A 27595-nucleotide genomic window follows, 5' to 3' on the forward strand; every position below is an offset into this window, starting at 1 on the left:
TCTGTTTCAAATTCTTTATTATACATCATGGTTGCACAATTTGAGGCTGGTTAAATACAATTGTTTTTCAATTTTTCTTTGAATATTTTCCAGATTACTACATGCAAGTGACCATGAAAATATTTGGCATTTTAAAATTTTGAAACTCTGAACAGGCACTTACATGAAGGAAAACATTACCATTCACAGATATCCACATTTAAAATAGATGCTCCAGCACATGGTACCTGGAACCTTTTGCCAGTTAAGAAGTTGGTTACTGACCATTTTTCAAAGTGCCATAGTAGTAAAACAGGCTTAAAGAAATGTAATTTGGGTTACTTAGCTTACCCATAAAGTAAGGTTAACTGACAAGACTTGCACTGAAGTGTATAAAAAAATATTGGTACAAAAACCAATGAACCATAAGTGAAAGTAGTTTCACACAACAGGCTTCATTTTAGTTCCTACACCCCACATTTAGTGTATTTGCGATCAGACCCCATGCATAGCATAAAAACAGATGACTGCACCTTCTTTTTTAGAGGCTTTGAATAATACTTGAATTTAATATTAAAAAAATTTAAACAGAGTGGATGAATTAGTTTAAATTTGAGTTTGAACTAGTCAAGTTTCCAATTTAACAAACATGAAATTGTCCAGATCTGGGTAACTACATACTTCACCAGTTCTCCTGAGTCTCCCATCCTCAAATTTTCCCCTGAAAAGGGAAGAGAATATTTGCAAGAAAATTATATTTGCATATATGTGCTAAAAAGATTCCTTAAATCAAAAAAAATTTTTTTCAAAATATTTATGGAAAAATTATATAGTTTTAACAAACTAAAATGCCAACATAGAGTCAACTCCACATTGCAGAAAACATACCGTGGTACCTATCTGACAGTAGTAGCAAAATGGTTACTTAATATGGTACCCCCCCCCCAAAAAAAGCTGCAATGACATGCCACATAATCTCTTATGGAAAAAAATTTAATATTCACACCACAGAAGACTTCAAAGAGAACAAAATTCAGGAAGCCATGAAATGGTAGACTCAGAGGCACCTACAGCGAAACACTCGTATGCATTTCTCAAACATGTATGGAAAAACAAAAATGTAGTTTTCAAAAATATTGAGATGCCACGTTTTAAATCTTTGCAGGATTAAGGGCCACTCAGGTTTTTCTAATTTTATTTGAACACAAAATGTTTAATTTTTTGCATGTAGAGAATAAGAGGTAATCATTAGCATGAAAAAGGAGAATAAAAGAATTTGTAATCAACATTATGCAGAAAGAAAGCAAAATTACAAATACCAACCTACTCACATGAAAATCTTTAATGTTTATGCTGATGTACAGCTGAGTGCTTATCATTAAATGAAAGTGTGTGGTTAAAAAAAAAAACAACACGGCAGTTTAAGAAAGTTCCAGTGTTTCAAAGAAAGCATTTTTTTAAATGTATATACATGAAGAACATTTAGTTATGTCATAAAATAAACTCAGCACTGTAAGATAAAGGAAGACTATCATAAATGGAGTTTTGGCCTTTTCCCCGCCCTACACGCTGCAACCATCTTTAACCTGCCGAACTTAAATCTCAACAGATATAGGAGTTTTTTTCTTTTTTTTCTCCTATTCAGTTCACATTTCAGGCTGCTCAGCAGATGCCTGTGATTCTGGCGATTCAAATCGCTGGTGAAAGTTTGTTCTCTGTTTCCTCAGTTTTTCAGGAGCTTTTCTCCACAAAATTATCTCCTAGAAGACAAATGCAAGACAACAAATTAATGTCCTCATATTATTCCTTATATTTTCACCATGGAAATAATGCCACTTCAATTTTAACCATAACAAAACTAACTTCTTCCCTACAAAAGCCCTCCTCTTTCCTTATTGACTCACTTTCTTCCAATTCTAATCTTGGGCCTCCCCTTCTGCCAACTCTGCTCCCCCCCACCAACACCCATGCATGCCACCACCATGAATCCAATCTGGCACAAAGTTCTAGCTATTACTGCTTTAAAGAATTCCTAAAATCTATCTTTTGTTTGTTGTTCCACTGCCCTTATCCAAATTCAAGCCCTTGTCACTTCAACCTGAGATACTAAAATAGCTTCCTGGTAGATGGCTCTCCCTCCCTTGCCTGATACCCCTTTCTAAGCTATCCTTCCTATCACTTCCAGATTAGTCTAAAACATTGCTTGGATGACTCTTCAGTAGTTCTCAGTTCCTCCAGGATAAATCTCCAACCCGGCATTCAAGCCCTCCATAACCTTTATCCAATTTATCAACATCACTCTCTTCCCCACCTAGACCCCAGTACCCCACCAGCCAAACTGGGTTACTCTCTGCCTCTAACGCACTTCAAATTAAACTTTCCCTCCATCTTCCCCTTTATATTCTTCAAATCCCTATTCCTCTGCCTATCTAAGTCTTACCCTAACCAATACATCCTGAGATCTCTTCTCTTCTAAATTCTTAAAATTACTTGCTTCATAAAGTCATGGCAGGCTGTTTTTTAACCAACATAGCAGAATTTAAACATCCAAATGAATGCCCGTGGGAAGCATATACTTACTCAATAGGGCCACAATATGTAACTGATTTGGAAATTGTAAATTTCATATAATCTAATTTGAAATTATAAATCACCTATGTTTAATTATATAGCATTATGGCAGCATTAGCAGAGTAACTTTTCTCTCTTCCAAATTACTGTCAAACTATTACTTAAGTTTTCTGTTAATTATACAATCTCTCTTTCCACATATCGGCAATGTGAGGACCTTGAGGACAAACCATGTTTAAAAAGGTAGCTTTTGTATTCGTCACAGTACTCAACACAGAATAATTTCTTTTTTTTTTCCAGAATAATTTCTAATTTAGTTTTGAACACTCAACTGACATTCAAATATTTATTAATCTGATTCAGAATACAGAAGACCATTCTAATCACAATCTTTTATTCAAAATTCACCAAAGGCTTTTGATTTTCAAATGAGAACAAGTTTTATGATAAACATCTTACATTTTAAAAGTATTAGGGACTTCCCTGGTGGCACAGTGGTTAAGAATACACCTGCCAATGCAGGGGACATGGGTTCGATCCCTGGTCCAGGAAGATCCCACATGCCGCGGAGCAACTAAGCCCGTGCGCCACAACTACTGAGCCTGCGCTCTAGAGCCCGTGAGCCACAACTACTGGAGCCAACGCGCCAAGAGCCCGTGCTCTGCAACAAGAGAAGCCACTGCAATGAGAAGCCCGCGCACTGCAATGAAGAGTAGCCCCCGCTCACCACAACTAGAGAAAGCCCACCACACAGCAACGAAGACCCAACGCAGCCATAAATTTTTTAAAAAAGTATTAGATTTGGGTCATCTCAAAGACATTTATAAGAGGATTGTTTAATTATGGAAAAATGGAAACCCCCAAATCCATCAAGTTGATGCAGTCATTAAAAGTGATAAAGGAAATCTTTATTTGTTGCTAAAGGAAAGCTGTTCAAGACACTATTGACTGAAAAAACAAATTAAAGAACAATATGCGGGCTTCCCTGGTGGCACAGTGGTTGAGAATCTGCCTGCCAATGCAGGGGACATGGGTTCGAGCCCTGGTCTGGGAAGATCCCACATGCCGCGGAGCACCTGGGTCCGTGAGCCACAATTACTGAGCCTGCGTGTCTGGAGCCTGTAGGCCGCGATAGTGAGAGGCCCACACACCGCGATGAAGAGTGGCCCCCGCTTGCCACAACTAGAGAAAGCCCTCGCACAGAAACGAAGACCCAACACAGCCATAAATAAATAAATAAATAAAAATTTAAAAAAAAAGAACAATATGCATAATAATGATCTAAAAGCACATATACAGATTTGTCTAGAAAACTAATCACAATGGTGACAGAATTTTTGTTGACCTTTTACTTCATTCTGTTTTTTATTGCCTGATTTTTTTTTTTTTTAACAAATAGCAGGTATTGTTTTTATAAAAAACAAAGGTTTCAATAAAAGCCCTGCCAGGGACGTCCCTGGCAGTCCAGTGGTTAAGACTCCTCACTTCCACTGCAGGGGCCGCGGGTTCGATCCTTGGCAGGGGAACTAAGATGCCTCATGCCGCAAAATTAAATTAAATTAAAAAAAAAAAAAAAAAAAACCCTGCCAAATTATAGCCCATTCTGGAGTCCTGCAGACTGACCGGGAAGAGATGGATTACAACATAGTTCCATTCATGCTTACTTCTATATCATACTGTCAGTGTTTTCACTTACTTAGAAACCCCTACTTGCTCAGTACAATAAAGCTTAGAAAAGTGGCTGCTTTCCAGGTGTTTTTAGAATTGACAAAGAACAAAATAACATCTGGGTGGCACCATACCTGCTGCTTGAAGTACCTCCTGTCTTCCTCATCAACAAGGACTAGATTCAAAAAGTACCTTACTGAAAATTTTTTGTTCACATCTCTCATTGTTGGAGTTGGGTCATAGCCTGCTAAAAACAATCTTATTGGAATTGATTCACCTGAAAGAAAAGCAATTTCCATTTAATTCTAAAGGATGATTAAATATATCAATAGTTACATAACACCTAAAACTAAGCATCATAGAGAAGACGTTAATGCTTCAGTTCCTCACAAGGCAACAGCATAACAAAAGCTTTCGACAAGGGTTTCTCAGCCTTGACACTATTGACATTTGAGGCCCAATAATTCTTTGCCGTGGATAAGGTCCTATGCACTGTATGAAGTTCAGCAGCATTCCTGGCCTCTACCCACAAGATGCCAGTAGCAGTCCCCAAATGATAACCAAAAATGTCTCCAGGCATTGCCAAATGTCCCCAGGGAGGGGGGACCAAAATTGCCCCTAGATGAGAACCACTGCTCTAGAGCCAAAATGCCTGGATTTGAATCCCAACTCCAGCCAAGTCACTTAACCATCTGTTTCATCTGTACCATAATTTCTAATCATGTGTATAAATTATTGAATACTTATTACTAATTCACCCAAAGCAACAAACATGTTCAGAATGATGACATTCCTTCATTACCAAAAAGATTGCTATTCAGATTCTCATGGCTTCTCTAAGAATGAGTATTTGCATATTCTGCTTTGAATCCTTTTTATGTAATACTTTTCTTATGTATATCTATTTCCTTAGAGATGTACAACCCATCACTTTACATAAAAATTTGTGGCTGCTGGAATTTTACAAAGTTATGTTGCATAACATAAGAGTACACACACAAGAGTCCTGGAGTCAGAAACCCCTGGACTCAAACTCCAACTGTGCAATGATTAGCTATCGAAGGAAACCAGAATATATCACCGAAAAATATTCCTCTTTGACATACAGATTATTTTGAGCTGAAGGCAATTAAGCAGCAGCAAAAGCAGAAAAGAATCCCCTGTTCTGCCTAAAGGCAGGATATAAATTCTCCTTTTACTGGAGACAGCCGCTTTTCAGCCCAGGGATGGCACCAGAGGAATCTGCAAACAAGCCTACTCCATTGGTTTTCTCCCACATATTTACCTGCCCGTAGTTTGCCGCCCTGGGAAGCCTAAACTGCTCTCCTTTGCCCAGTCATTTCTCTCCAAATTTATTGTTCTTTTCAAGATGCTATATAAGCTAAAATTCTAAGTCACAGCTTTGAGTTACTTTTTTGTTGAGGTTTCTCCTGGGTGATGTGTACATGCATTTATCAACTGTTTTTCTCTTATTAATCTTTTTGTTAAAGAATTCCAGCTGAAAATCTAAGATGGGTAGAGGGAAAGTTCTGCCTCCCCTACAGTATATCACCTTTAACAAGTTTTTAACCTCTACAATCTCAGTTTCATGTATAAAATAAGGGCTACCACTACCTAACTCAAAGGGTGGTAGGGAACTTGACAGCGCCTGAGAATACAATGCCTCATCTATAGTTGGTACTCAGTAAATGGTAACTACTCTTTGAAGTAATTACTAACAGAGTAAGAAAAAGCCAAAGACATAAATTTAAAATGATAAATACTGGCTTCATTATCTTAGATGCTGAAAATTATCTAGTAGGAGAACTGCTTATTTTCTTGAGGGCTATATAAGAACTCCAAAATCCCACAGAAATGAATACTCAATTATACTGCACCTTATGTTCAGCATGAGTAAAAAAGATGTACAGAGAGAAACTACTGTAACAAAAGATAATTAAAATATTATAAATTCAGAACTAGGGAAGAGATATCCATAAATGTCTCTTCTAAATTCTAAATTTAAACTGAGTAAAAAATTAAACCTTATTTCAAACTAGAAAGTACTACTATAGTCTTCTCAGCATTTATACAAAGATGATCTTAAAAATCATTTTAAGAATCATTTTAAGAATTCACAGATATATTCACACTGAATAAATACTTTCAAACTAATCTGCCATGAACACTGCTATCTGCACTACCTGTAACTTAAAAGTAAATGAAAAGTTTATTACCTTTTACTGGTGCACCATCCATTATTTCATATTTAGCGATTGTTTCCGTTTCTGTTGTGGTGCTGGGTCCTAGTGCAATAATGTAAATGATATTAATTTAAATACTGCTAGAATATGATTTCCAGACTTATACCTTCTTCCTATTTTCTGACTACATTATTTTAGTACTAATTTACTTTCCCCTTTTGTGAAAATGTTGATCATTCTTTTCTATTTCTTGATCTACACTTACTTACCACCCAACTGAAGGTCTCACTCCCTTCCTCCCAAAGGTAATTCAATAGACTGTTGAAAAACTGCAGGGGCTGGGGCGCCTGACCGTACACACAGGAAAACCTGTGTATAATTTATAGTCCGTTCTCTGTATCCTCCACTCCTCCCTATCCACGGTTCCTCCCTATCTGTGGATTCAACCAACTGCAGATGATGTAGTAGTGTAATATTTACTACTGAAAAAAATCCGCTATAAGTGGACCCATGCATTTCAAACCTCATGTTATTCAAGGGTCAACTGTATGTATACAGTTCAGAAATAATCTTCACAGACTGCCTTCTATCATTTCTAATATCTGCTAAAATAGAAACTAGCAATGCATAGCAGTGCACTGACATGCTAGTTTTCTCTGCAACACCCAAAATGTTTTCTCATGTTAACTTTAACATAGACAAAACATCAAAGTGAATACCTGACATACAGTTCTTTTAAACAGTCAATGATATAAGTTTAAAAGGAACACTAAAACATATAGTACTGATCCCAATGTTGTAAAATATATAATATGCAAAGGCTAAGGTCGGTTCTGGATTATGAGTACAAATTATTTTTTATTTAAAATTTTCCAGAACCGAACATAATTTTTATAACTAGAAAAAAATGTTTAAATAAACAATTTCTTTTTAAACAACAAATGGGAACCTGAAGTTTGGTTTTAATATCTTTAAATCACTTTAACTTTTTTTTTTAAATATTTTTTTCCCAGTCTGTGGCTTGTCTTTTTATTCTCTAAACCACAGACAGTTTTCAGGTTTTTTAAAAAATTAATTAATTTTATTTTTGGCTGCCTTGGGGCTTCGTTGCTGTGCACGGGCCTTCTCTAGTTGCGGCAAGCGGGGGCTACTCTTCATTGAGGTGCACGGGCTTCTCATTGCTGTGGCTTCTCTTGTTGCGGAGTGCGGGCTCTAGGTGCGCAGGCTTCAGTAGTTGTGGCACGCCGGCTCAGTAGTCGTGGCACACAGACTTAGTTGCTCTGCGGCATGTGGAATCTTCCAGGACCAGGGCTCGAACCCACGTCTGAGCATTTGCAGGCTGATTCTTAACTACTGCGCCACCAGGCAAGTCCCTAATCACTTTAACTTTTATTAGCAGGTGAAAAATGGAGATTAAGAAATTACAAATATTTAAAATCATGACTACCAATTATAAATTCTTAAAAAGTGTTGCCTAAAATTCTTTTTAGCAGAAAACCAGCAAAGTTAAAGGGAACAAACTAAATCTAAATATTAATTAAAATCAGGGAATTCCCTGACTGTCCAGTGGTTAGGACTTCACACTTCCGCTGCAGGGGGCACAGGTTTGATCCCTGGTCAGATAACTAAGATCCCACAAGCCACATGGCGTGGCCAAAAAAGTAATAATAATTAAAATTAAAAAGCAGTTATGAACCAATAGAAGATTTGGGGGCAACTGGTCAGCTATCTGGAGAAAAGTAAAGTTGGATCCATAGTTGATCTCTTACATCAGGACAAATTCCAAATGAATTAAAAGTTTAAACAAAATTCCTAAACTATAATATATTACTTTAGTAGAATCAAGCACAGAAAATTATTTTTAGAACCTCAGTGTAAAAAAGGGCTTTCTAACTGTGGTATAAAACCCAGAATCCATAAGAGTAAAAACTGATAAATCTGACTTATATAAACATCAAGAACTTCTAGATGGCAAAAACCACCATAAGCAAGACAAACTGGGGAAATTTTGCTGCTTTTAATACAGAAAGAGAGGGACTTCCCTGGTGGCGCAGTGGTTGAGAATCCGCCTGTCAATGCAGAGGACATGGGTTCGATCCCTGGTCCAGGAAGATCCCACATGCCATGGAACAACTAAGCCCGTGCACCACAACTACTGAGCCTGTGCTCTACAGCCCGCGAGCCACAACTACTGAGCCCACATGCTGCAACTACTGAAGCCCACACGCCTAGAGCCCATGCTCCGCAACAAGAGAAGCCACCGCAATGAAAAGCCTATGTACCACAACGAAGAGTAGCCCCCACTCGCCGCAACTAGAGAAAGCCTGCACGCAGCAGCGAAGACCCAATGCAGCCAAAAAAGAAAATAAAAAAAAAAAGAAGAAAAACGGATTGATTTTCCTAATATATAAAGAGTTTCTACACATCAAAAGGAAAAGACTAATAATCCAATAGAGATGGGGCAAAGGATATGGATAGGTGGTTTACAGAAAACAAATACAAATGGCTTTTATACACATGAAAAGATGCTCACCCTCACTCAGATGAGAAAAATGAATTAAACTTTTCCCCCTACCCATGAGATCAGCTAAAAGTTTTATAACATCATGCTTATGAGAATACAAGGAGAAAGAGGCACCCTCCTACATCCATTGCTGGTAGTAATGCAAACTGGTACAGTCCATAAAGAGGACAAACTGATAATATGAATCGAAATTACAAATGAATATACCCTTGGAAACAGCAATTCCACTTCTAAGATTTTATCTTGCACACAAACCAACACATATGTGAAATGATATTAACTAAAGCATTGTTTATAATAGCAAAAGACTAGAAACAACCTGTATGTCCACCAATAGCTAGTACACTCATTGAATGGAATACTGTAAGAAAGATGAGGAAGTGTTCCCACACATTGATATGTAAGGAACTCTAAAGTATGTATTGTATATAACCACTTAACTAAAAAAAAAGGGGGGGGGTGTAATATAGAGGCACTTGCACGTATATAGATAAATACTTGAAGGATTTTAAAACTTATAAACATATCACCTATGAGTAGCTGGAGTACATAAATAGGACACTCTTTACTGTATAATCATTCACACTTTATTTTTGAACCATGTGAATTTATTATCTATTCAAAAATTAATTTTTTTAAAAACATAAATGAGTAACTCACTGCCAGCAATATTAAGTATCAAAGTTAGTATCCAAGGTGGATATTTATTTTAAGTTTAAACAATATTTTAAGGTTTCAAAATTTCAACTAAAATGAATTTCAGTTCAAATACTCTTCAACTTACCAATTCCCGTGATCTCTTTTTTAATCAGTTGTAACTCCATATGTTGGATTTTTATTCTTACTAATAAGAAGTAAATTTTTCCAACAATCACATCCTTTAAATGATACCTTTGGGGAAAGAGTATTTGTCACTTACTAAATATCAGTTTACAAAACAAACAAAAAGAGTGAAATATGTCCTGAAAGGCTTTATTAGATATCTGTAGGATAATTACTATTTAAGAATACCATTCTGACTATTCATGTGTTTAATGTTCTTTTTTCAAAAAAGTACTCATCATTTTACTATAAAAATAAGGAAGCAAACTTTACTTGACCATCGATGCACCTCAGAGGGAAGAATTAGCCTGATTAATTGTTGGTCCCTACGTAGAGGTTAACTTAGTTTCCAAAGAACGTAAGCATGGAAAATTAAGATTTTTATGTCTGAAAATTTTTATTTGGTGTATGAAGATGTTTTGAACATTAAAAACTCTACACATGGGTTTAGTGTCAGTATTACTCCAAGTGCTAGAATAGCGCAGCTAACAAATCACCTGGCCACAAAGAGAGACTCCATAAATTGAGTTTGTTGCTACCTACTAATCAAAGACTTTTCCCAGGGACCTTGAAATAATATGGTAGCAAACCTAGGAATTCCTGTAATTCCCAGAGGGCTTTTTTTTTTTTTTTAAACTTCTCCCAGGTTTGGATCTCAAAATAATATCCCAAGAGTTGATTAATGCAATTATGTTAGTCTGAAGGGAGGCTTCCAGTGACAAGTTTTAGGTCCTAAACATTTAATAATTTTATCAACAATATAATTTAAGACCCTGAATGTGTGTGTATCACAATTTCAGTGATATAAACTGGGACATAGCAAGTAATAAAAATAATGTAACAGAAGAGTGCACAGGAAGGGGATAAAAGAATGAACATCCATTTCTTCAACAAATAAACTTTAATGAAAAATAAATAAATAAAAGAGAAAACCTATAAATTAAAAGAGATTTAAGAATAAAAAAACCAAATGTAGTGTGTTTGGATCCACTGGATTTGAGCAAGTCTTGTTTGGATACTGATTTGAACAAACCATATGGGGAAAAAACATTTATGAGTAAATTAGGGAAAAGTGAACACAGACTAGATATGTGATGAGGTTAAGAAATTATTAATATTTTTAGATATATATGTTGGTATATGTTTGAAATTTTCCATAATAAAGCTTTAAAAGGCATTAATAAATAAAATAAGAGCCCATTTCTGAAAATGCACAACATATATAAACATATATACCCCCTCCCATGGAAAGATATACAAGAGGATTTAATAGTGGTTAAGTAGTAATGGTGAAAATATGTGGTATTTTTACTTCCTTTGACTTTTCTACATTGTCAATTGTTTTAATAATAAAAATGTATTGCTCATGTAGTCAGAAAAAGAGCGTTTTTGCTTACTTTTAAAGAGATGACCAGCTAAAATGATCTCAAGACAAAAAGATAAGTTTTTTGAGACATATAGGATTAGATGCCTTCTGAGATGGTGAGATCCTCTATAAAAAACGGCCGATTACCAGGAATAGAATAAGAAAGACATCTGCAACTGAGTCAGAAACAAAACCAAATTCCTAAAGTTTCTTTCAGCTCAGAGATTCTGTTGGTCTGTTAACATCAGATTAATGTTGATTCTATCCTTACCTTGACCAATTTACAAAGACATAAAAGGTTTATTTCTTAATTTTCCCTGAACATTTATATTATCTGTTTGTGAAAGGTACTTACTTTGATTTATTATATTCAAATTCTATGTGTAGACAATCTTCAATGCCCACTTCCATCTTAATAGAATTGTTGACATCAGGATAGGTAGCAAGCTGGTGAACAATAAGATCATATTCTTTTACCAAGTCTGTCAGTCTTCTTACTATCGTCACTTTAAGGAAATACCTACAAAATTAATGGAGAGGACAAGTTAAATCTCCTGTGATATATCTCAGTGTTTTAAATAAGCAAACATTAACTGCAACTCTGCTTTCTCCTTGCTGGAACTCCTTAGGGATCAATTTACTCCATTTACTTCATGAAGAAGTTTTAATTTTTAAATAAATGCCCCCACCATGGAAAAAATACAAAGTTCAATTTTAAGAATAGTGTACATACTTTTTAGATCAATTTGAAGTACCATCATCAAGCCTACTTGAGGACATCTCTCTAGATCACTGCTTTTTGTTTTTTCTTTTTTTCTAGATCACTTCTTAACCATACACTAAATGAGATTCATTGGGAAACTAACGGATTTAGAGAGTAATTCCATTTACAGGACAAATGAAGTACCTAAGAACGATTCATACAGGGAAGTGTATGACTAAAACTTCTCATAATAGGATTCTCTAAAACTACAGAAGGCTCCTACTACATCAGATGAGCATTAGCCAGAAAAAAACAAAATATTTGACAGAATTTTAAAAATCTTAAGTCTTCCAGTCCAAAAATTATAATTAGAAGTTCTAATAAGACATTCAATAGTAGTCATTACTTTCTGGTTTTGATTCTGTCTACAGTTTCTGATACACGTTCATACCTTAAACGGACATTGGCACCGATGTAAGATTCATATGGCTTTTCAACTTGCATAAATTCAAAGTCATAACTTCTGCTCTGAGTCAGTTCTCCAGGCAAGGCTAGTTCTTTCACTAGGTTTACAAATTCGTGAGTATTACTCTTGTCATTGAAAAGTTCTAAGAAATTTTAAAAAGCAAAAAGACCAATTATATTTAATACCCATCTCATTAAAACCCAAACTTTTACTTCCAAAGCAAATAATTTTTACAGAAAGAATTAGTTGGATTTGCCTCCACTTTAAATACTAGAGCTATGATCTGAATTCCATTATCCTTCTCCCTATTATGCTCTACTTAGGCATAAAAAAATTCAAGCAGCATAGCAAAATGAAAATTTCTATTATAAAAAAATGAATTCATTCCTTTAATGCAGTTAGGGTTTGCCCAGTATGAAGCTGTTTTAACAGACATATTTCCAGCAATTATTTGAACTTCCTCCCTTCTAGGCAAAAAATGTATTGTCTTGTTGTTTTGCTTTAGTTAGGCAAATATATTACCTTGATAAAACTATAATACGCAAAAGACTAAAATCAACTATCAGTTAATTACTATAATTTGCCCCTTAAATATAATCTCATCCAAAATAGACATGTAAATAAATATCCACCCATTCCAATTTTGATACTTTAAAAATGTACAGTAAAACTTAGAAAGCTAGGACCTATTTTCTTTTCTCTTTTCCGAATCTGCAGTACCAAAAGATTTATACAGTTTAACTCCTACTAAATCAAGAATGTCTCTGAAATACACATATGGAAACATACACAAGGTTGATCTAAGTCAAAAAGAAATTACACTTTTCCTTTTCACATGGAATTTTCTATTGACAAGTGAGTCTGGCTACAGGTACACACTAAGTTAGGAAGACAAATGGCATGGGTAATTAGAAAGTGAAGGATGAAGGTGACACTGCTAATTGTGAATAAAGCTAGTGAAAAATGTAGGCAGATGGAAATTTCAGTGAGTAAACTAATTTACTTGAATTATTTTTCAAGGCTGGTAGCTTACATAACTCCTTTCACTTTTAGTAATTAAGTTTAATCACAAATAAAGGCAGGATTAGTCAAATATCATTTAATACAATTAAAAGAAACATGATTTAATGTTTATAAAATAAATCCTCTTTTATTACGCAAAATCAATTCCTTCTTTCCATAAAGCTAAGTGCCAAATCAAACTCTCTTCAAACTCAGTTATCAAAGAAAAAAAGGTAATACTATTTTAAAACTCACCAATTTGACCTACAAATTCAATTCTAATTCCTTGGTGCTCTAGCCTCTTTCCAGATTGCTTAAAGGCTATGTTTACCTGCCAAAACATGAAATTGTAAGAGACGTTAACAATCCTTTGTGGGCCTACTAGCAGATTGCTTCCAGATGAATACAATATATAAATATTTCAGGTATTCAGTTCTTAAGTCTGAGACACCACCACATACCTAGATCCTACCTAGACCTTATAGCGCCAGAGAAAGTAAAACCTACTCATATACAATCAGTATGAACCTATTACTTATACGTACACTTAAAGCATCTTCTTTGTTAGTAAGGAATCCTTCTTTAGAGCTGGAAAACTATAAAGACTCAATAAAAGGGAAAACTTTCAACTATTCAAATATGTTTTCAGGTCAAACAGGTAAAAAATTCTACAACAGCATTTTAATGTAAGGTTATTACTAATTCTAAGAACTGATCTTAAAGATCACTTTCAGCCTTTTATAACCAACAATATATTGTTATAATTCCTATCTTAAAAGCAATGCTTATTGCCCTGAGTCTGATACTCATCCTAAAAACAGAATGTCTAAAGATTTAAATTTTGAGTATGATTATCTTACGTACTTTTCAAATTAAATATATAATCTAAAATCCCTAAATTCATATGTGCCAAATGGAAACCTTAATTTTATACATTTTAATTTGACAAAATATCTATAAAGTACATACATATTAAAAACAAAATTTGAAACATTTAAGGATTAGCTAACATACCAAAAAGCATACTTCCGGGTTTATTCTTTACTATAAAAAATATTGGTAGCATGACTCTTAAAAGCTTTTCTTCCAAATAGTGTTTTCAAAACACAACAGAAATTAAGGACCAATAAAACTAAAGTTCAGTTACTTCTGTTTGTAAACTACATAATTAAAATATTCATGTTTCTATATCTTCCATATCTGTGACCAGGATGAGTTAGTTACTTGCCTTCCAAATTAATATCTCAGAAAAACAAGTAAATAATTAAACAAATTGTAGTATATCATATGATGGAGTATAATTAAAGTATAAAAATAATAAGGTCAAAGAATATTTAATGATGTGGGAAGATGTGCATGGTATGTCACATGAAGGAAGCATGGTCAAACTGTATACAAGTATAATGCCAATTATATTTTTTAAACTACAGAAAAAACTCTTAACAGGAGTTACTTCTGGAATGTATGCTTATGGGTAATTTTGTTTCCTTCTCTGTAGCTTTTTTTGACAGACGGCAATTAAATTTAACTTAAAAAAGTATATGCTTCAGGAGTCCCAAGACAATTCAATGGGGAAAGAATATTCTTTTCAACAAATAGTGCTGGAACAACTCAATCTCAACATACAAAAGAATGAAATTGGATCCCTACCTCGCACCATATACAAATATTAACTCAAAATGGATAAAAGACCTAAATGTAAGAGCTACAGTTACAAAACTCTTAGAAGAAAACATAGGTGTAAATCTTCATTATCTTGGATAGGCAACTGTTTCTCAGATGACACCAAAAGCATGAGAAATGAAATTTTAAAAAAGATAAACTGGACATCATCAAACAGAAAATTTTAGTACTTCAAGACACCACCAAGAAAGTGAAAAGACAACTCACAGAAATAGAGAAAATATTTGCAAAACATAACTGACAAAAGACTTGTATCTAGAGTATATAAAGAACTCTTACAACTCAACAGTCAAAAGACAAACAACCCAATTAAAAATGGTCAAAGGATAGGTACAGACTTTTCTCCAAAGAAGTTATACAAATAGCCATAAGCACATGAAAAGATGTCAATATTATTCATCATTAGGGGAAATGAAAATCAAAACCATTATGACCACTTCTCACCCACTAAGATGGCAATAAAAAATACAGACAATAATAAGTATTGCCAAGAATGTGAAGAAACTGGAACCTGCATACATTGCTGGAGAGAATATAAAATGGTGCAGCTGCATCGGAAAAGCCTGGCAGTTCCCTTAAAAGTTAAATATAGAGTTAACGTATGACCCAGCAATTCCATTCCTAAGTATACACCCCAGAGAAATGAAAACACAGTCACACAAAAACTTAACACACAAATGTACAGCAATATTCCTAACAGTCAACAAATAGGAACCCAAATATCCTCAACTGAAATGTCCTCAACTGATGAATGGATGAAGAAGTGTGGTACATCCATATACTACACAGATATATACTGAAATATTATTCCGCTATAGAAAAGAATGGTGTTTTGATACATGCTACAACATGAATGAACCTTGAAAACATTATGCTACATGAAATGAGGCAGACACAAAAAGACAAATCTTATATGACCACTTATATGAAATAGAACAGGCCCAGAACAGGCAAATTTATAGGAAAAAAAGTAGACTAGAGAGACTTACTTCCCTGGTGGAGCAGTGGTTAAGAATCCGCCTCCCAATGCAGGAGACACGGGTTTAAGCCCTGGTCCAGGAAGATCCCACATGCCGCAGAGCAACCCCGTGTGCCACAACTACTGAGCCTGAGCTCTAGAGCCTGTGAGCCACAACTACTGAGTCTGCATGCCACAACTACTGAAGCCCATGTGCCTAGAGCCCATGCGCCACAACAGGAGAAGCCACCACAATGAGAAGCCCACGCACCGCAACAAAGAGTAGCCCCCCCTCGCCGCAAACAGAAAGCCTGCGAGCAGCAACGAAGACCCAACGCAGCCAAAAATAAATAAATAAATAAACTTACTAAAAAAAAAAAAGTAGGCTAGAGGTATCCATGGACTGGGAGAAAAGGGAAAAGAGTAGTTATTGCTTGATGGGTACAAAGTTTCTGTTTGGGGTGATGAACAAATTTTTAAAATAGTGGTGATGGGGGCTTCCCTGGTGGCACAGTGGTTGAGACTGCGCCTGCCAATGCAGGGGACACGGGTTTGAGCCCTGGTCCAGGAAGATCCCACATGCCGCGGAGCAACTAAGCCCGTGCGCCACAACTACTGAGCCTGCGCTCTAGAGTCCAGGAGCCACAACTACTGAGTCCACGTGCTACAACTACTGAAGCCCGTGCGCCCTAGAGCCTGTGCTCTGCCACAGGAGAAGCCGCTGCAATGAGAAGGCCATGCACTGCATCGAAAAGGAGCCCCTGCCCTCCGCACTAGAGAAGGCCCGAGCACAGCAACGAAGACCCAATGCAGCCAAAAATAAATAAATAAAATAAATTTATATAAAAAAAATAGTGGTGATGATCGCACAACATTGTGAATGTGATTAATGCTACTGAATTATACACATAAAAATGGTTAAAATGGCAAATTTTATTATATATATTTTTTACCAAAATTTTTTTAAAAAGGAATAAACCTTGAAGACATCATGCTGAGTAAAAGAAGCCAAATACAAAAGGTCATATATTTTATGATTCTATTTATATGAAATGTCCAGAATTGGCAAATCCATAGAGAAAGAAAGCACATTTATAGATTAGTGGATGCTAGGTGTCTTAGTCCATTCGGGCTGCTGTGACAAAATATCATAGACTAGGTGGCTTAAAAACAACATAAATTTATTGCTTACACTTCTGGAGGCTGTGAAGTTCAAGATCAAAGCGCCAGGAGATTTGGTGTCCGGGGAGAGCTTGCTTTCTGGTTCACAGACGGCTGTCTTTTCACTATGTCCTCACATGTCAGAAGGTGCACACGGGATTTCTCTGAGGACACTAATCCCATTCATGAGGGCTCTGCCCTCATGACCTAATCATCTCCCAAACTCCCCCAGCCCCACCCCCCCAATACATCACACTGGGGATTAGGTTTCAACACATTAATCTTATAAGGACACAAACATTCAGTTTATGGCACCAAGGGAGTTACTGCTAATGGTATGGTGTTTCTTCTGGGGTGACGAAAACATTATGGAATTAGATAGTGGTGACAGTTGCACAATTCTGCAAATATAGTAAAAACCTCTGAACTGTACACTTTAGAAGGGTGAATTTTATGTGAATTACAACTCAATAAAGCTATTTTTAAAAAAAGAAATGAAAGTATATGTCACAAATAAACCAATGGAACAGAATAGAGATGTTGAAACAGACTCATACAACCTCTGGCTAGTGACAAAGGTGATGCTGCAGTGTAGTGGGGGAAAGGATGGCTTTTTCAATAAATATCCTGGGTTAATAAGATATCCACGTGGGAAAAACAAACAAACAAACAAGTAGCCTTGACTCCCGTATCACAAAGACAAAATCAATTCCAAAAAACTGAAGATCTAAATGTGAAATGTAAAATTGTTTTAAATTATAGGAAAAACAGGAGAACATCTTCATGCCCATACGGTAGACAAAGATGTCTTAAACAGGATACAAAAAGCACTAACAGGGGCTTCCCTGGTGGCGCAGTGGTTGAGAATCTGCCTGCCAATGCAGGGCACACGGGTTCGAGCCGTGGTCTGGGAGGATCCCACACGCCGCGGAGCAACTAGGCCCGTGAGCCACAACTACTGAGCCTGCGCGTCTGGAGCCTGTGCTCCGCAACAAGAGAGGCCGCAATAGTGAGAGGCCTGCGCACCGCGATGAAGACTGGCCCCCGCTCACCGCGACCGGAGAAAGCCCTCGCACAGAGGCGAGGATCCAACACAGCCAAAAATAAAATAAATAAATAAATAAATTTAAAGAAAGAACATCATTGTTAAAAAAAAAAAAAAACTAACATTTGTAGAGTATTAAAATTAAGAACTCCTGTTCATCCAAAGACACCATTAAGATAGTGAAAAATCCAGCCAGAAAGATATTTATAATACATATGCAAAGGACTCTATATTGAGAAGCACGTATCAAGAACATACCAAAAAAAAAAAAAAAAACCTACATATCAATAAGAAAAAAAGTCAACTGAGTATAAAAATGAGCCAAAAAAACCCCCACCAAACCCCAAAGCCTTGAATAGGCATTTCACAAAGGACATCAAATAGCCAATAAATATATGAACAGTCGCTCAGGGAAATGGAAATTTACACATGTAACAAGAAAATGAGAAGATAAGACGACAAGCCATAAACTGGGAGAAAATATTTGCAGAAGCCACATCTGAGAAAGGGCTGTTTTCCAAAAAGGGCTGTTTCCGACTCTTAAAACTCAATAAGAAGAAAACAAACAACCCGAATGAAAATTAGGCAAAAGATCTGAACAAGCACCTCACCAAAAAAGATACATATTTGAAGATAAACATATGAAAAGATGTTCAACATCATATTATTAGGGAACTGCAAATTAAAACAATGAGATACCAGTACAAAACTATTAGAATGGGCAAAATCTACAACACTGACATCATCAAATGCTAGCTAGAATGGGGTACAACAGGAACTCTCATTCATTGCTGAAAATGGTAGTGCTACTTTGGAAAACAGTTTGGCAGCTTCTTACAGAACAAACACTATTTCCTTTCCTCGTTTGACATGTTCCATCCTTTTAATGATTTTGTCTGCTCTCTTTCAGGCCTCTTCTCTTTCTCCCCATCATTTTAAAGGGAGAGTAAAGTAGAAAAGCAAAAAATTTATTTCAGATATAACACTAAGACATCAGTAAGTAAACTGGCAAAGGACCAGAATAGACGATGCAGTAAAATAGCTAATAAACCTAAGTTCAACCTATCTAGTAACCAAAGAAATGCTATCAAAGAATAATATCATTTTTGCCTATAGAAATAGCAAAGATTAAAAAGTGACCATATTCAGTAGTACCCTGAGTGAAACAAGGCATTAAGTGAACATGTGATTTGATGCAAATTCTCCAGGTTAATATGTATTGATACCCTTCAAATATTCATGTCTTCTGGTCCAGCAACTCACTTTCAGGAATTCATTCTAAGGAAGTAATCTTATCCTACAGAAATTTGGAGAAAAACTTACGTACTAAAGTTTTATTACTAAAAACATGTCTGTATTACTAAAGATACGGTGATATACTACAAGCAGTCTGAAAAATACAGTAGAAACTATTTAAATATCCAATAATAGGGAAAAGGTATGCTTAATATATTATACATACATTAATGCAGAGAGACTAGGAGGAAACACATTCAAATTTTAACAGTAAATTATTTCCATATGATGGGAATATAGATAATTATTTTATTTCCCAAACTGTCTACCATGTGTATGTATCACCTTAACAAGCAGGGGAGAGAAACTCTTAATATTTTATATTTAGAAAAATTATTTCAAATGTTTTATGACTTGATTTTATCTAGGATATTACCATTGTTCAGTATCACAAACTGATGAGTACTAATCATGTTCCATAAGGTATAAGAACAATCTTATACATAACTTGGTAAGGAAAAGGAGGAAAAAGTTAAACCACAGAAGGTATCATAAATGTATCTGACCATGCATGGACACATTCCAAATGTACTTAAGTCCTCTACAGAGTATCAAGAAATGAGATCAACAGACACAGTGACAGTAGTACAGACAGATAAACTATAAAGAATGAGAAAGAAACTTTTAGAAAGGTATACTAGAGAATTATCCCCAATCTCCACAACTCAACTTTATGTTAAAGGAGAAACAAACTTTGAATGGATCACAGCCCCACTGTAGAAACTGTCTGAAGTTAAACAGATGCACATAGTCACAAACACACAAAATTTTGCACACAGTTTAATTTAGACTCTGCGCCTATAACCCTTGCAGTTTAAGAATCTTTCCTGTAAATATTCTACTGAATCAAGGATTTAACTGACCTTCTGAAAAAAATTTTCCATCTCTAATAAAATCATTCAAATTTAGATACAGCACAAGCCACTTTCATGACTAATTCTAATACTCTACAACTAGGTAATTCTCCAAACAAAATATTTACCTTTCCTGAAACAGACTCTCCATCATAGAAAAGATAGTGTTTTTCTACTTTGCCATCCTCAGTTTTCATTTCTGCCATTTTCCTGGTTTCCCCATCATTAAGGACAACATCGATCTCACAAATGGGACCAAAAAATCCTCCAAGAAAACTCTGAAATAAAAGGAAAATGTTCATAATTATGTTTTGTCAGTCACTACATTTTTTAATTCAAATTTAATTACCTATAACCTACAGTTAATCTATGAATTCACAAAGAAATAAGAACTTATATCAAATACTACATCAAAACTAAAATTTCATACAATATGCATACAGTTAATGCTGTACTGTACGCTTAAAATTTTGCTGAGGATATATTTATGTTTTACGTTTTCTACCACAATAAAATAAAAAGACAAAAAAGAAAACAAATTTAAACACGCTATAATTTCAATCATTTCCACAGGCAACCACCATAAATAATCAAATACTAACATATACCAAAGATCTAAAAGGACTACCCCAGTGGTCCAGTGGTTAAGACTCCCCGCTTCCACTACAGGGGACACAGGTTCAAACCCTGGTTGGGGAAGTTCCGCATGCATGCCGCGTGGCTAAAAAATTAATCCTAACATCTGGATTTGAAAGGTTACCTTGAGTAATACATCTATGAGGTTCTTTCATTATACTGCTATAATGAAACTCATACAATCCCAATTACTCATGAGTTATTACAATGTACTACTTATGGTAAAATCTACTGCTATATAGGTCTGAACAGCATGTGTTACATTGTGTAAGCCCTTGGAATAAAACTGGCTCTAATGGAGGAGACTAATAAAATTTCTGTAAATTTTGTGAATACGCAAAAGAAGTGAGCTAAAACTAGGCATGTTTGGTTAAGACCAGCCCTCCCGCAGGAAGTTAGTATTGGTGCAGTAGCAAAATCTAGAGCAAGGAACTTGCGTTAAGGCTCAGTTCTGTCCTCAGGAGGACAGCAAACAAGCTAATGATCCTGCTAAGGCTATGTGGGTCATAGGGTGATACTATGATCAAAGGAGATAGTGTTTTCCTAAATTCTGAGCTTGCTTCTTTGTTTTTGGGCAGTGCCACGCAGCTTGTGGGATCTTAGTTATAGAACTCGGGCCCTCAGCAGTGAAAGCTCGGAGTCCTAACCACTGGACCGCCGGGGAATTCCCACTTCTTTATTTTTATTAATCCTTTATTAACAAAAGGATTATAATTTCAAGAAATCAACTCAAAGAATTGCCAGATTAGTACTTATGACATACTCCAAAGACATAACCAGCAAATTTTCCTTTTGGCAAGATGTTTTAATCTTTCCTGGCAATATTATAAATGACAAACAGTTTTAATTAGAAAACTATTCTGAACTAACTTAGAATGAAAAACATCAATGATAGGGCATGTGCACTGTCCCTTCCTAGTTAGCTTTCATACCCTAAGTTTTAACTTTAAAACTTGCTCAAAATGGTACACATTCTCCTAAGAGTTACAAATATGAGAATGTATAGCAGCTGAAAATCAGTTACTATTTATCAACTGTGTGCAAAGCACTGAGCCAACAAAGCGGGGTGGCGGGGGGGGGGGTGCTGCTGTGGGAGGAGCAATTATGAAAGGGTAGAAGATGACAGTCCAAAATTCGGGTTATAAAATAGAAGCAGGAAAATAAAATTTAATTTTCTTATTCCCCCTTAATACTTCCTAGAGCTGGTTGCAGGAAAATGAGATTTGAAAACTATAAAAATTGTTTTACAAATGAAATATTATGGTAACTTTTCCCATATACATATACTTAACGCATACAGCTGAACTGGGATTTGAAAGTTGATATTAAAAGATCAAATAATCAAAAATAAAATAACAAAATCAAAATTGCCACTAATTAAAATGGTATAAAACAGACTTAAAAGTCACATAAAACTTCACAATTAACTAACAACAATGAGTAATTGTAAACAATAAGTTTTATTTTGACACTATATGTAAAAATATAAGTCTTAGGCATTAAAAATATGTAAAAACTATGTGTTATCCTCTATTATTTTCTGTATGCATGAAGTATTTCATAACTAAAAATTAAAAATGGACTTACTTTTCAACACAATCAAAACACTAAGATTGGGAGAGATCAGAAGGAATAAAAAAAGCCTAGTGTAGCATATGCAGAAAAACAAAAGGTTGAATGATAAACTACAGCACTTTAACACGGTTAAGTTAATGAGGCCATGAGAATTTAGCACTGGGTTAACATCCAGTTTTTTACACCAGGACACATCAAAAATGAACTAGTCTTAGTAAAAGCCTCCAGAAAATTGTGCATGTAGATAACAGAGAGAAAAATATCTGAGAAAAAAGTTTGTCTTGTTTTCCTTCTAGAAGGAGTTGAAAGAAAGATTCTCTACCCAAAGTCTTCTAGAGTTTTTATTTCTAAAAAAAAAAAAAAAAAAAGGGAATTCCCTGGCGGTCCAGTGATTAGAACTCTGCGCTGTCACTGCTGAGGGCGTGGGTTCAATCTCTGGTCAGGGAACTAAGATCCCACAAGCCGCATGGTGTGGCCAAATAAATAAAGTTTTTATTTCAAGATGTGCATCTTCTGTATTTCAAACAAAAAGTCACAAAATTAAAATCTTCTTAAAATTATTCACAATCAAATTATAATACTTCTGATATATAAAGAGGAAAAAAAATGGTCAGAATGGTGAAGACCAGAAGAAGGAAAAGGAATAAAAGCTGTAAAGAGGATTAGGATATATTAACATATACTTCTGCTGAAATTACAGAAGGCAGTTTTGAAATCTTTTAAGAGAAAGACTACCAAGTTCTTTTAGAAAAGATATCTTCAAGTGAGCATTCAAAATAGGGGATTTTCAGCAGCAATACTAGACAATATACAGGTTCAAACTCTTAGGCGGCCTTTAAATAACTAGAGGGCAATATATATGACTACTTAAATATTAGAGCAATTGTTCTCACAGTTTTCCAATCGTAGCCTAAACTACATATCACTGAATTTAGGTTAATTTAAGATTTTTCACATAATTTGTAAACCTAACACTGAGCATTACCATCTAGCAAAATTACACGTGTATATGTTAAAATACAAACTTTTTAGCCCTCGCTAAAGAAATTTCACTACATCCAGTGGCTGTAAAGAAATGCAACTCAAGGTGAGGCAGAAGAGAGGCTCTCAAAATTTATTCACTTAGGGCATACACGAACAATGAAACAGCAAATTTTCATACATATATTATTACACTTGTGCCCATTTCAGTGTTATAAAGCTTTACAATTGTGTTTGTTTCAAGAGTAACTTGAAAATAAAAATTGCTCTTGAACATAATTCAAAAGCTCATTAAAAGTAATAATTTTAAATGTAAGCAAAAGATAGGAGGGCCTTTTAAGTTTTCTTTGCAAATTATATTCAACTAAAGAAGCCTTCTTTAACTCCCTGACTAGGCAAGGTCCCCCAATACTTCCTTCTTATCACAACTGTAATTATTTGTTTCCACGTTAAACAAATAATTACACAAATAAATGTTTATCTCCCTCTGGACTACAAGCTACAAGAGAGTAAGGGCTGTTTCAGTCTTGCTCAGGACCCCTGGGAGCACCTAAGTATTGTAATTATTTGTTAAAAAAAAAGAGAAAAAGGTTCCAAGTTTAAGAATGAACATGTCTGTCCTCACTTTCTTTTATAAATTAAAACAACTCGATTTCTTACTTTAAAATGTATTTATTCAAAGTAACTTTTTTTTTTTTTAAATAAACCTAGCTTGGTCTATAAGCCAAAAGTCTCAAGCAGTTTACGGAACCGGGTGAGCTTTGGGAAAGCAGGTACTATTAAGGAGAGCACACAGTAGGCGCTCAACATAAGCTTGCTAAGTGAACCGAGTAAATGAATACTACCATAAAATGAGCCAAATGAGATCAAATCTAGAGAAGATCGCCAACACACACAAAGCTAAACGCCATCGTGCCCACGCTGGTGCTTCCCACTGTGGTGAGAGTACTCAGATTTCCCTTCCTCCTCTGCTCCCTAGGCCATTTCAACATCCCAAAGCGGTAAGTTTCCAGAATGGCTTGGTGAGGGAAACGAGACCCAACGCTTAAAACAGCGCGCAAGAAACTACTGCCTTTTGCATTAAAAACGTCCTCCCCTCCAACGTCCTTCTCTTTTTCTCTCCCATTCTACAAGTGTCAACATCAAGGCTGAACTGGGTTCAGGAAATCGCAGAATATCACCGTATGCAGGCTAAAAAAAAAAAAAAAAAATCACGGAGTTTATCAAGCTCCTGATCAACACTGGAAGATAGTGACCAAGTCCCCCCGAGTCCGGAACTGGGGGACTCTTGGGTCACCCCACCTGAAAGGAAGCGAGGCTGCCCGGGAGGAGCAGAGGGGCTGGCTACCTTGGAAGGGGAGGGGGCGGCGGGCCCTCGCAGAGGCGGGGTCCGGGTACCCAGCCAGGGCCCCCACAGCCGATCGAGGAACGCGGGCAGAGGCTCCGACATGGCCAGGAGAACGCGCCGCCACCCGCAGGTGCTCGGGCATCGCCGAGACGGGAAGGGGCGGCGCAGCCCTCTTGTCCCCGACCCCGCGGCGGCCAAACAGGCCTAACCCGGCCCCCCGCCCTGCCCGCCTACCCCCTCCAGCCGCTCCCCGCAGCCCCTCCCGCGACATCTGGCCCGCCGTTGGCCGTCCCGCTGCGCGCTCCGGGGCGAGGGCTGCAAGCGAGCGCGCGGGCCGCCGCGTACTCACCATTGTCATCGCCGCCGCCGCGTGCCCCACACTTCACTCCTTTTCCCTCAGGAGAACTCCCAGCCCCGGCTCCCTCCGCCCAGCGTCTTCGTCACGTGACTTCGGGCCGCTCGCCGCACGTGACCCCTCCCTTCCCTTCCTCCCCTTCGCCCAGCACTGGCCCCCTCCGGGCCTCTCGCCCCGCCCTACTGGTCAGCCTGGCCCTCCGAGGAGAGGCCGTTTGGAGGCGGGGCCTCGTGCTCCACCCCACGGCGGAGGGGGTGGGGCCACTGAGTGGCGTCAAGTGGGTGGGGCCAGGGCGGACGTAGGTTCCCCAGCTCCTCCGTGCCCTCTTGTCTGTCACGTGACGGGCGGTTCGCTGACCGGCGGTTGGCTGACGGGCTTTTTTGCCACACCCAGTTCCACTTCCAGTGGAAGTTTGAGCAGCTGGGAAAGAAGAAAGGAGGAAAGAAGAGGTTCGTGCGGGAGGCCATCTCTGCGGGTGGGTTACTAGGCCGAGGAGTTGAAGGGGCGCTGTTACCCGAGGCCCTGATTCGTTAGGCCTCGCAAGAGACGTGCTCTGTCAATTCGGGGATGAGGCATTCTGCCACCATTCTCGAACTCTACCCAACTTACTTTTTTTCCCTCAGCTTCTGAGTTTTGAGAACTCAGAAGCTTTGTCACCTATGAGGAGACCAAAAAAAAAAAAAAAAAAGGTATACTATATCCGTTGCCTCGTAAAGTACACAGATAGTTCCCAAACTATCCGCCCCGAGCTGTGGAGGTCTGAGAAATCACTTGTACCGCCCTCCCATTCCGTGAGGGGTGGAAGGCGTTCCTGAAAAGCGCAATGATGCTGCTCAAAAGTACTCTGTCTTTAACCGCAGCCTAATCACGGTGGTGTAAGCCTAGAGGACGGGCCCTGAATGGAATACTGGTGTTTTTTTCCCTTTTTTTTTTAAACATCTTTATTGGAGTATAATTGCTTTACAGTGGTGTGTTAGGAATACTGTTTTAAGATCTCAAAACTTAGCGTTGAGCCACCGCAGTGCACTGTATACATAACCAAAGCAGAAAAAAAATGAGTCTGAACCTACCGGTTTTCCCATCATAACAAAACAGCATCAGGTTTGTGAGGCAGGGTCTTAAAGCGAGTCTCAAATTTAAAAGGCTTGAAATTAGAGTTTGGTCTCTAACCACAGCAGAATTGAACTAGAAATAACAAAAAGCCAGAAAATCCACAAATGTTTGGAAGGGGAGCAACATAATTCTAAACCTCTTCAAAGAAGGTTTCAGTGGGAATTTTTATATAGTTTGAACTAAAGGATAATGAAAATACAACATAGTAGAATTTATGGGATGCAGTGAGCAGTGTTTAGAGGGAGATCTGTAGCTTTAAATGCGTATATTTGAAAAGAAGAAAGGTTTAAAATCTGCAATCTGTGTTCGCCTCAGGAAATTAAAAGCACATGTAGCATGTGGAGGGGAGCAGGGGATACATGGGAATTCTGTACTTGCTATGAATCTAAAACTGCTCTGAAAAATAAAGTCTTTAAAAAATAAAAAACGCTCACATATATGGTCAAATGATCTTTGACAAAGGTGCAATGATGACTCAATGGGGAAAGGACAGTCTCTTCAACAAATGGTGTTGGGAAAACTGGGTATCCATGTGCAAAAGAATGAAGTTGGACCGTTATCTTATACCATATACAAAAATTAACTCAAAATGGATTAAAGACTTGAAAATCAGACCTAAAACTATAAAACTCCTAGAAGAAAACATAGGGGAAAATCTTCAGGTCATTGCTCTTGGTAATGAGTTCTTGTTTATGACACCGAAAGCACAGGCAACAAAAGCAAAGATAGGCAAATGGAGCTACGTCAAACTCACAAACTTCCATTGCAGGGGGCACAGGTTCGATCTCTGGTCAGGGAACTAAGAGTCCCACATGCCCCACTGTGCGGCCAAAAAAAGAAAAGAAAAGAACTTTTGTGCATCAAAGGACACAGCAGAGTGAAAAGGCAGCCTATGGAATGGAGAAAATATTTGCAAATCATATATGTGATAAGATACCCAGAATATCTAAAGAACTCCTACAACTCAGTAACAAAAAAATCAAACTGATTAAACAGTCCAACAAGCATATGAAAAGATACTCAACATCACTAATCATCAGAGAAATGCACTTCAAAACCACAAGATGTCACCTCACACTCATTAGGATGGTTAATATTTGGGAAAAAGAAAATAACAAGTATAGGTGAAGATGTGGAGAAATCAGAACCCTTATGCACTATTGGTGAGATTGCAAAATGGTACAGCCCCTGTGGAAAACAGTAGGGAGGTTCTTCAAAAAGGTGAGAATGGAACTACCATATGATTTAGCAATCCCAGTTCTGGGTGAATATCCAAAAGAATTGAGAGTAGGGTCTCAAAGAGGTG

At 37.0% G+C, this 27595-nt stretch overlaps 1 protein-coding gene across 1 annotated transcript; it reads right to left on the reverse strand.

The window, feature by feature from the left end:
• Positions 1 to 25284, reverse strand: VPS26A (VPS26 retromer complex component A). The gene is made up of 9 exons (XM_059899445.1): positions 25171 to 25284; positions 20410 to 20559; positions 13540 to 13615; positions 12268 to 12424; positions 11469 to 11633; positions 9710 to 9816; positions 6435 to 6503; positions 4353 to 4495; positions 1 to 1739 (listed from the first exon to the last, which is right to left on the reverse strand). Exons 1-9 carry the CDS (start codon positions 25177 to 25179, stop codon positions 1626 to 1628), a joined length of 990 nt encoding a protein of 329 aa, XP_059755428.1. The 5' UTR covers positions 25180 to 25284; the 3' UTR covers positions 1 to 1625.
• Between the last annotated feature and the right edge of the window lie 2311 nt (positions 25285 to 27595).

This window comes from Balaenoptera ricei, chromosome 16 (genome assembly GCF_028023285.1).
Source record: "Balaenoptera ricei isolate mBalRic1 chromosome 16, mBalRic1.hap2, whole genome shotgun sequence".
Lineage (NCBI taxonomy): Eukaryota > Metazoa > Chordata > Mammalia > Artiodactyla > Balaenopteridae > Balaenoptera > Balaenoptera ricei.